Source organism: Plasmodium gallinaceum (genome assembly GCF_900005855.1).
Source record: "Plasmodium gallinaceum strain 8A genome assembly, contig: PGAL8A_v1_131, whole genome shotgun sequence".
NCBI classification, from domain to species: Eukaryota; Apicomplexa; class Aconoidasida; order Haemosporida; family Plasmodiidae; genus Plasmodium; species Plasmodium gallinaceum.
The window spans coordinates 1-11448 of NW_021628290.1; the positions used below are offsets into that span (position 1 = coordinate 1).

The following is an 11448-nucleotide window of genomic DNA, read 5'->3' on the forward strand; positions in this document are numbered from 1 at the left end:
AATTTTATTGGTTTTAAATACCTTTTTTATTAAGTTGCATTTCTGATTATGCATTTAGTTATTTAAAAATATGTATGATTTATATATAATGAAAAAAAAAAAAAAAAAAAAAAACATAAAAAAACTAATGAGTTTATAATAAATACAATTATTAATAGGGAGTTCAAAAAATTGTTACGCTATTTGTTTTAGTTTCATAGATAAGATCGTTGCTTATATATATATATAGTTGATAAATAAATATTAAATTGTCATTATATATTAAAAAAAATTAATAGAATATAATTATTTATACATATATTACTTGATTTTATTATATGTACCATTTTTCCTTTCATATTTTTTTTTAATTAAAATTTTCGCAAAATTGTAATTTTTTATCTTTTACAATTAAAATGGCATTTTATTTATCAAATTTTAATAATAATGAAAAATTTGAAGCAAGTCAAAATTATAATTCTACAAAAGTTTTTAACTCTAAATTAGTTCTATTAGGTTATTAGTGAACAATTTCTTGTAAATTAATTTTTATAGAAGTGTACTTTTTTTTTGAAAAATTTTTTATATTTTGGATTATTTTTTTTTTTTATATCTTTTTCTTTTAGAAAAAAAAAAAAAAATAAAATAAAATAAAATATTTTTATTATAATTACAAATATTTATTTTACAGGAGATACATCAGTTGGGAAATCATGTATTGTTGTAAGATTTGCAAAGAATGAATTTTATGAATATCAAGAATCAACAATTGGTGGTAAATATAAATAGAAAAATTTTAATTATATAAATGAATTAAAAATAATTTAATTTTTCTATTTCTTATTTAAACATAAATGTTTTTATTAAATATATATTTGATATAAATTTTTTTTTCTATATATCATTTATCATATTAATATAAAAATTCATATGCTTTTTTTTTTTTTTTTTTTTACTTTTTAAGCAACTCCTTTATCACCAATTAAATTTATCATATTTTTTACTTTAGTTTCTGCTTCTTTTTTAACCTTACTATCATCTTTAAAGTCTTTAATTAATGATTTATGAGCACTACTATCATTTGATGGAGGCTTAATTTCCTTTTGTTTTTGTTGTTCAGAATTTTCGTGTGACTGACCTTCTTCTGTTCTTCTTGACTCTTCTTGTTTTCTTTGTTTCTCAATTGCAGACTCTGAAATTTCTTCCTCAGATAAGATATCTCCTGTTGGTTGTTTCTCATCTTTCAGTGAATCTCCATTTTCCATTTGGCTATCTCTTGTTTCTCTTTCATCACTAAAAATATTTTCCTCTTCACCTCCACTATCATCTTCATCATCTTCAACTTCATCCACTTCACCTTCACCTTCTTCTATTTCATCATAATCTAATTCACCATCTAATTCCTCTTCTTCATTTATTTGTTCTTCGTCATCCTCATCTTCTTCTTCTTCATCTACTTCATGTTCTTCTTCTTCTTCCACATCTTCATCGCCCTCATCATAGCTATCTTCAGGAACAGCAATCTCTTGTATTATGGGTGTTTTTTTTTCTTGTTCACTTGTTTGTACCTTATCTACTTCTTTTACAGTATTTAAATCACTTTGATCTGTTTGTTTTTTTATAGAATCATTTCTTGTACTTCCCCCTGCAATTCCCCCTTCTATAATTTTGGTTTCCTGTGATAATGCTTCCGATTGTGGTTGTCCTGGTGTTAATTCTTTTACTTGTAAAACATCAGCAGATGGCAAATTTTCACCTTCTTTGTTGACTCCTTCTGTCCTCTGTGGTGATGAATCAACTCCACTTGCGTTTTCTACATGTTGTTCTTGAGAACTATGTTTTTGATCGCTCTCTGTTACTGCCGGATCACTCTGAATATGTTGAGGTTGCCCTACACTATCTTGTGTTACTTGTGCTTCTTTTGGTAATTGTGATACGTCTTTTTTTTTACTTTTTCTCTTCTTACCTTTTTTTTTTGTTTTACCGCCTACACCATCACCTTGATCTGAACTCATATCTTCTTCTTCACCTTCACTTTCGTCGCCATCATCTTCCTCATCCTCATCATCTTCAGAATCTTCGGCATCACGTTCTTGCTGGTCCTCATGTTGCTCATCCTTTTGTAAATCTGAACCACCTTTATTGTCAACTGGTACTCCACTAGTAATTGTTGTTTTTTCTAAACCACCAGAAGTAAGTGGTTCTTGTTTTTCTTGATGATCTGGAATTGTTTCTAATTGATTTTGTGTTTCACTACCTTCTTGACTTTTTATAATTGATGTTAATCCTTCATTTGAAGAACTTGTTTTGTCTTGATCTACTGTTGTTACATGTTCTGAATTTTGAGAAGGAGGATTCCTTACAACTGATCTGCTCTCTTCAGATTCATTTAGTGCACTATCTCTTTTTGTTTCTTCTTTGTGATCATTTGGATGATCCCCTGTTCCACTACTATCTCCTTCACCTAACTGTACTTGCAAAGTTCCGTCTACTGAGTTTTCTTTTCTTTCTTCTTTTGGAGCATTTGGATCTTCATCGGCTTGTATAGAATCATCTTGACCTTGAATTGTTTGAATGCCATTGGTGTTATAAAACCCTTGGATGTTTTGTAATTTTTCATCTGCTCCTCCTAAATTATTATATTTCTCTCTTATAGTATAACTATTACTTAAACCTCCATGTCTTAAATTAGGTTTTTGCAAATCTACAAATTGTGTGCTTTCAGCTTTATTTATCAAACTTACGTTGTTTTCACAAATATATGAATTTAAAAAAATTAAATAAAAGGCAATGTTAATAATCTTTATCATTTTGCACTTTTTTTTTTTTTTTAAAATTATAAAATTTTAAAGCATATCAAAAAAGATAAAAAAAGTGGAAATTATAGAACAATTGTATATATCATAAAAATAAATTTTTAAAATGTATAGAAAAATAAAAAAATTGAATAATTGTTTATTTATTTCATAAAATTAAAATTGAATACATGATAATTGAATAGATGCATTAGCTCTAATAGAAATAATCTTTTTAATTTACTAAAAAAATTATGAGTTACATAGTTATTTAGACCATAATATAGAAAAGTTATTATATAAAATTACTTTAAAAAAAAAAAAAAATTATTTGCATGTCGTAAAAAGTAATTGAAGTATTTTTATAAAAATTAAAAGTTATAGAAAATAAATACTTAGAAACAATCTATAAAAAAAACAAAAATATTTTTTCTATATAAAAAATTGATTCTGTAATAATATTAAAATGTTTTAATTTATTTGACTTATTTTTTTCTAAAAAATAAGAAATTCAAGCTTGATTTTGTATTAATATATAATGTGCAATTCATAGTTCAACGTTTCTTTTTTTTTTTTTTTTGCAATTCCTAATTATGAAAAAAATGAAAAAAAAGATAAATATATATTTTTAAACATTTTAATTTCAAAATTAAGAAAAGTAATTTTCCTTAGGAAATTTTAGATAATCTAAACTTAAAGCAACAGTGACAAAACGTTTTCTTAAAAAAAAGTTTTTTTTCTTTTTTTTTAAGATAATATAAAATTATAAGAAAAATGAAATAATGTATTCAAATTGCTTGTATATTAAGAAATATATGAATGTGTGCACATAAAAAATTATTGTAATATTTATTTCCCTTAAAAATATATTATTGTACTTTACTAGAATTCTTATGAAATAACATAAAAAAATAAAGTTAAAAAGAAATTAATTTCGTTAAATAAAAATTGATAATTTAAAAAAAAAAAAAAAAAAAAAAGGTAAAAAATTTGAATAAAATGTAAGGTATTTCCTTTTAACTTTTTTCATATCTAAAAAATTTCTTTTATAACATATATATTTCATGGATATATAGAAAACTAACATTTATTTCCTTTGTTAACTGTAACATTTTAATTTTATTATAAAAACAAAAAAAAAAAAAAATCAAAAATTTTAAATTCTTTAAAGGTTAAAAAAAGAAAAAAAATTACATTTTGTTTTGTCTTAGAAACATTTGGTCTAATACTTCATATAAATAATCGTGTAATTCCCTAAATTAAAATATTGTGTAATTTTTTTTAATTATAAAATAATAATATTGTTCCATTTTATAAACATCTTATCAAACTTTCATTCATTAGATAATTTTATGTATTTTGCTATCATTGTTTCTATAATTGCTTTAGAGCATTTTTCACAAATTATTTTTTTTATTCATTATATTAATAATAAAAAATTTATTTTCATTTTAAAAATTTTGATAAATACAATTAGAAATTTCTAATATACAATAATAAACAAGATAAAAGTTTTCAGTTAATTTGAAATAATGTTATTTGATTATCCTATAATCATTATACTTATTATTATTTTTTTTTTTTTTTTTGTATATGACTTATATTTTTATTTTTTAATGAACTTTTTTCATCCTCTAGATTTATTTGAATTTTTGTTTTGATTACATCCACTATTTTTTATAATTTATTTATAGCAGTATAATTATATATAAAACAAAATAGGTAACCATATATTTTTATATTTTTATTTTTTTGACTATCCTAATTATTTGAGGCTAATGTGAAGTAATACATTGTTAATTAATTGAATATTTAATTTATACTATAAGGAGGAATATGATAAAAAGTATATTTATGATTATCATCAATAAAGATAATACATAATTTTTTTTTAAAGATTAAGAAAAATTTGAGCCATATCTTTGGCCAAATCTTTCAATGTATCAGCAACTCCACTATCACCAATTAAATTTATCATATTTTTTACTTTAGTTTCTGCTTCTTTTTTAACCTTACTATCATCTTTAAAGTCTTTAATTAATGATTTATGAGCACTACTATCATTTGATGGAGGCTTAATTTCCTTTTGTTTTTGTTGTTCAGAATTTTCGTGTGACTGACCTTCTTCTGTTCTTCTTGACTCTTCTTGTTTTCTTTGTTTCTCAATTGCAGACTCTGAAATTTCTTCCTCAGATAAGATATCTCCTGTTGGTTGTTTCTCATCTTTCAGTGAATCTCCATTTTCCATTTGGCTATCTCTTGTTTCTCTTTCATCACTAAAAATATTTTCCTCTTCACCTCCACTATCATCTTCATCATCTTCAACTTCATCCACTTCACCTTCACCTTCTTCTATTTCATCATAATCTAATTCACCATCTAATTCCTCTTCTTCATTTATTTGTTCTTCGTCATCCTCATCTTCTTCTTCTTCATCTACTTCATGTTCTTCTTCTTCTTCCACATCTTCATCGCCCTCATCATAGCTATCTTCAGGAACAGCAATCTCTTGTATTATGGGTGTTTTTTTTTCTTGTTCACTTGTTTGTACCTTATCTACTTCTTTTACAGTATTTAAATCACTTTGATCTGTTTGTTTTTTTATAGAATCATTTCTTGTACTTCCCCCTGCAATTCCCCCTTCTATAATTTTGGTTTCCTGTGATAATGCTTCCGATTGTGGTTGTCCTGGTGTTAATTCTTTTACTTGTAAAACATCAGCAGATGGCAAATTTTCACCTTCTTTGTTGACTCCTTCTGTCCTCTGTGGTGATGAATCAACTCCACTTGCGTTTTCTACATGTTGTTCTTGAGAACTATGTTTTTGATCGCTCTCTGTTACTGCCGGATCACTCTGAATATGTTGAGGTTGCCCTACACTATCTTGTGTTACTTGTGCTTCTTTTGGTAATTGTGATACGTCTTTTTTTTTACTTTTTCTCTTCTTACCTTTTTTTTTTGTTTTACCGCCTACACCATCACCTTGATCTGAACTCATATCTTCTTCTTCACCTTCACTTTCGTCGCCATCATCTTCCTCATCCTCATCATCTTCAGAATCTTCGGCATCACGTTCTTGCTGGTCCTCATGTTGCTCATCCTTTTGTAAATCTGAACCACCTTTATTGTCAACTGGTACTCCACTAGTAATTGTTGTTTTTTCTAAACCACCAGAAGTAAGTGGTTCTTGTTTTTCTTGATGATCTGGAATTGTTTCTAATTGATTTTGTGTTTCACTACCTTCTTGACTTTTTATAATTGATGTTAATCCTTCATTTGAAGAACTTGTTTTGTCTTGATCTACTGTTGTTACATGTTCTGAATTTTGAGAAGGAGGATTCCTTACAACTGATCTGCTCTCTTCAGATTCATTTAGTGCACTATCTCTTTTTGTTTCTTCTTTGTGATCATTTGGATGATCCCCTGTTCCACTACTATCTCCTTCACCTAACTGTACTTGCAAAGTTCCGTCTACTGAGTTTTCTTTTCTTTCTTCTTTTGGAGCATTTGGATCTTCATCGGCTTGTATAGAATCATCTTGACCTTGAATTGTTTGAATGCCATTGGTGTTATAAAACCCTTGGATGTTTTGTAATTTTTCATCTGTTCTTCCTAAATTATTATATTTCTCTCTTATAGTATAACTATTACTTAAACCTCCATGTCTTAAATTAGGTTTTTGCAAATCTACAAATTGTGTGCTTTCAGCTTTATTTATCAAACTTACGTTGTTTTCACAAATATATGAATTTAAAAAAATTAAATAAAAGGCAATGTTAATAATCTTTATCATTTTGCACTTTTTTTTTTTTTTTAAAATTATAAAATTTTAAAGCATATCAAAAAAGATAAAAAAAGTGGAAATTATAGAACAATTGTATATATCATAAAAATAAATTTTTAAAATGTATAGAAAAATAAAAAAATTGAATAATTGTTTATTTATTTCATAAAATTAAAATTGAATACATGATAATTGAATAGATGCATTAGCTCTAATAGAAATAATCTTTTTAATTTACTAAAAAAATTATGAGTTACATAGTTATTTAGACCATAATATAGAAAAGTTATTATATAAAATTACTTTAAAAAAAAAAAAAAATTATTTGCATGTCGTAAAAAGTAATTGAAGTATTTTTATAAAAATTAAAAGTTATAGAAAATAAATACTTAGAAACAATCTATAAAAAAAACAAAAATATTTTTTCTATATAAAAAATTGATTCTGTAATAATATTAAAATGTTTTAATTTATTTGACTTATTTTTTTCTAAAAAATAAGAAATTCAAGCTTGATTTTGTATTAATATATAATGTGCAATTCATAGTTCAACGTTTCTTTTTTTTTTTTTTTTGCAATTCCTAATTATGAAAAAAATGAAAAAAAAGATAAATATATATTTTTAAACATTTTAATTTCAAAATTAAGAAAAGTAATTTTCCTTAGGAAATTTTAGATAATCTAAACTTAAAGCAACAGTGACAAAACGTTTTCTTAAAAAAAAGTTTTTTTTCTTTTTTTTTAAGATAATATAAAATTATAAGAAAAAAGAAATAATGTATTCAAATTACTTGTATATTAAGAAATATAAAAATGTGTGCACATAAAAAATTACTGTAATATTTATTTCCCTTAAAAATATATTATTGTACTTCACTAGAATTCTTATGAAATAACATAAAAAAATAAAGTTAAAAAGATATTAATTTCGTTAAATAAAAATTGATAATTTAAAAAAAAAAAAAAAAAAAGGTAAAAAATTTGAATAAAATGTAAGGTATTTCCTTTTAACTTTTTTCATATCTAAAAAATTTCTTTTGTAACATATATATTTCATGGATATATAGAAAACTAACATTTATTTCCTTTGTTAACTATAACATTTTAATTCTATTATAAAAACAAAAAAAAAAAAAATCAAAAATTTTAAATTCTTTAAAGGTTAAAAAAAGAAAAAAATTTACATTTTGTCTTATCTTAGAAATATTTGGTCTAATACTTCATATAAATAACCATGTAATTCCCTAAATTAAAATATTGTGTAATTTTTTATAATTATAAAATAATAATATTGTTCCATTTTATAAACAGGCTGTCAAATTTTCATTCATGAGATATTTTTATGTATTTTATTATCATTGTTTCAATAATTGCTTTAGAGCATTTTTTACAAATTATTTTTTTTATTTATTATTTTAATAATAAAAAATTTATTTTCATTTTAAAAAATTTAGATAAATACAATTAGAACTTTCTAATATACAATAAAAAGAAGTATAAAAGTTTACAGTTAATTTGAAATAATGTTATTTGATTATCCTAGAATCTTTATATTTTTTTTTTTTTTTGTATATGACTTATATTTTTATTTTTTAATGAATTTTTTTCATCCTCTATATATATTTGAATTTTTGTTTTGATTATATCCACTATTTTTTATAATTTATTTATAGCAGTATAATTATATATAAAACAAAATGGGTAACCATTTATTTTTATATTTTTATTTTTTTGACTATCCTAATTATCTAAGGCTAATATGAAGTAATACATTGTTAATTAATTGAATATTTAATTTATACTATAAGGAGGAATATTATAAAAAGTATATTTATGATTATCATCAATACAGATAATACGTAGTTTTTTTTTAAAGATTAAGAAAAATTTGAGCCATATCTTTGGCCAAATCTTTCAATGTATCAGCAACTCCACTATCACCAATTAAATTTATCATATTTTTTACTTTATTTTCTGCTTCTTTTTTAACCTTATTATCATCTTTAAAGTCTTTAATTAATGATTTATGAGCACTACTATCATTTGATGGAGTAATAATTTCCTTTTGTTTTTGTTCAGAATTTTCGTGTGACTGACCTTCTTCTGTTCTTCTTGAAGACTCTTCTTGTTTTCTTTGTTCGTCAATTATAGTATCTGGAATATCTTGTTCTGGTGAGATGTCATTTGGTGGTCTCTTATCTTCCACTGAATCTCCATCTTCCACACGGCTATCTCTTGTTTCTCTTTCATCACTCGGACTATATTCATCTTCACCTCCATTATCATCATCATCATCTTCATCTTCACCTTCTTCTATTTCTTCATAATCGATATTGTCATCTAATTCTTCTTCTTCATTTATTTGTTCTTCGTCATCCTCATCCTCATCCTCATCTTCTTCTTCTTCTTCTTCTTCTTCTTCTTCATCTACTTCATGTTCTTCTTCTTCTTCTTCCTCCTCTTCTTCACTTCCATGATCACTTACATGATCAATTATTTCCACTATAAGATTTTTTCTTTTCTTGTTCACCTGTTTGTATTCCTGGTTGATTAATTATTTGTGTCTGTTTTGGGTCATTTTGATGATTTCCACTTTTCTTTTCTTCCTCTTCTTCTTCTTCCACTTCTTCATCGCCCTCATCATAGCTACCTTCAGGAACATCAATCTCTTGTATTATGAGTGTTTTCTTTTCTTGTTCACCTGTTTGTATTCCTGATTGATTAATTATTTGTGTCTGTTTTGGGTCATTTTGATGATTTCCACTTTTCTTTTCTTCCTCTTCTTCTTCTTCCACATCTTCATCGCCCTCATCATAGCTACCTTCAGGAACAACAATCTCTTGTATTATGGATGTTTGCTTTTCTTGTTCACCTGTTTGTACCTTACTTATTTCTTTTACATTATTTAAACCATTTTGATCTGTTTGTAATTCTGTAGAATCACCGTTTGTACTTCCCCTTGCACTTTCCCCTTCTGTAACTTTGGTTTCCTTTGATAATTCATCCGGTTTTGGTTGTCTTTCTGGTGTTAATTCTGTTACTTGTGAAGCATCAGTAAGTGGCAATTTTCCATCTTCTCCTTTTGTGTCTCCTGCTTCTGTCCTATGTGTTGATGACTCAACTCCACCTGTACTTTCTACATGTCCTTGAGAATTCGTGTCTTCTTGAACTCTTTCTGGTGCAACTACTACATCACTCTGAATAGGTTGAGTTTGCCCCACACTATCTTGTTTTTCTTGTGGTTCTTTTGATGATGGTGATACGCCTCTTTTTTTACCTTTTTTTATCTTACTTTTCTTTTTTGGTTCACCATCTACACCATCACCTGCTTCTGTAACTGTATCTTGTTCATCTTCACTTTCATCATCATCATCACTCTCATCTTCCTCATCCTCATCATCATCGGCATCATTTTCTTGCTGTTCCACATGTTGCCTTTCCTTTTGTGGACCTGTACCATCATCATTGTCAACTGCTACTCCACCGATCTTTGTTTTTTCTAAACTACTAGAAGGAAGTGGTCCTTGTTCTTTTTGACCTGGAATTGTTTGTAAGTGATTTTGCTCTTCACTAGCTTCTGAATTGGTTACACTTGGCGTTAATACTTCATTAGAAGGAATTGTTGTATGTTGATCTGCTTCTTTTGTATGTTCTAAATCTTGAGGAGGATTCCCTTCATCTGATCTTCTCTCTTCAGATCCATCTAGTTTTCCTTCTCGTTTTGTTTTTTCTTCCTGATCAATTGTATTATCCCTTGTTCCACTACTAACTCCTTCATCTAACTTAGTTTGCGAAGTTTCTTCTACTGAGTTTTCTCTGTTTGCAGGTTTTGGAGCATTTGGATCTTTATCGGCTTGTATAGGATCATCTTGACCTGGAATTGTTTGTAAGTGATTTTGCTCTTCACTAACTTCTGAATTTGTTACACTTGGCGTTAATACTTCATTTGAAGGAATTGTTGTATGTTGATCTGCTTCTTTTGTATGTTCTAAATTTTGAGGAGAATTCCCTTCATCTGATCTGCTCTCTTCAGATCCATCTAGTTTTCCTTCTCTTTTTGTTTTTTCTTCCTGATCAATTGTATTATCCCCTGTTCCACTACTAACTCCTTCATCTAACTGTGTTTGCGAAGTTTCTTCTACTGAGTTTTCGTTGATTGCAGGTTTTGGAGCATTTGGATCTTTATCGGCTTGTATAGAATCATCTTGACCTTGAATTGTTTGAATGTCATTGGTGTTATAAAACCCTTGGATGTTTTGTAATTTTTCATCTGTACTTCCTAAATTATTATATTTCTCTCTTATAGTATAACTATTACTTAAAGCTCCATGTCTTAAATTAGGTTTTTGCAAATCTACAAATTGTGTGCTTTCAGCTTTATTTATCAAACTTATATTGTTTTCACAAATATATGAATTTAAAAAAATTAAATAAAAGGCAATATTAATAATCTTTATCATTTTTCACTTTTTTTTTTTTTTTAAAAATTATAAAATTTTAAAGCATATCAAAAAAGATAAAAAAAAGTGGAAATTATAGAACAATTGTATATATCATAAAAATAAATTTTTAAAATGTATAGAAAAATAAAAAAAATGAATAATTGTTTATTTCTTTCATACAATTAAAATCGAATATATGATAATTGCATAGATGTATTAGCTCTAATAGAAACAATCTTTTTAATTTACTAAAAAAATTATGAGTTACATAGTTATTTAGACCATAATATAAAGAAATTATTATGTAAAATTACTTTAAAAAAAAGAAAAAATTATTTGCATGTCGTAAAAAGTTATTGAAGTATTTTTATAAAAATTAAAAGTTATAGAAAATAAATACTTAGAAACAATCTATAAAAAAAACAAAAATATTTTTTCTATATAAAAA

At 25.5% G+C, this 11448-nt stretch overlaps 3 protein-coding genes across 3 annotated transcripts; all 3 read right to left on the reverse strand.

Moving 5' to 3' along the window:
• Positions 1-938: 938 nt before the first annotated feature.
• Positions 939-2789, reverse strand: PGAL8A_00473500 (merozoite surface protein 3; the record flags this gene model as incomplete). The annotated part of the gene is made up of 1 exon (XM_028673509.1): positions 939-2789. One exon carries the CDS (start codon positions 2787-2789, stop codon positions 939-941), a length of 1851 nt encoding a protein of 616 aa, XP_028529955.1.
• A 1876-nt stretch (positions 2790-4665) lies between these two features.
• PGAL8A_00473600 (merozoite surface protein 3) lies at positions 4666-6567 on the reverse strand (the record flags this gene model as incomplete). Its single annotated transcript, XM_028673511.1, has 1 exon — positions 4666-6567. One exon carries the CDS (start codon positions 6565-6567, stop codon positions 4666-4668), a length of 1902 nt encoding a protein of 633 aa, XP_028529956.1.
• A 1861-nt stretch (positions 6568-8428) lies between these two features.
• PGAL8A_00473700 (merozoite surface protein 3) lies at positions 8429-11018 on the reverse strand (the record flags this gene model as incomplete). The annotated part of the gene is given in 2 exon segments (XM_028673512.1): positions 8429-9049; positions 9051-11018. Coding segments are annotated over 2 exon segments (2589 nt in total).
• Positions 11019-11448: the final 430 nt, after the last annotated feature.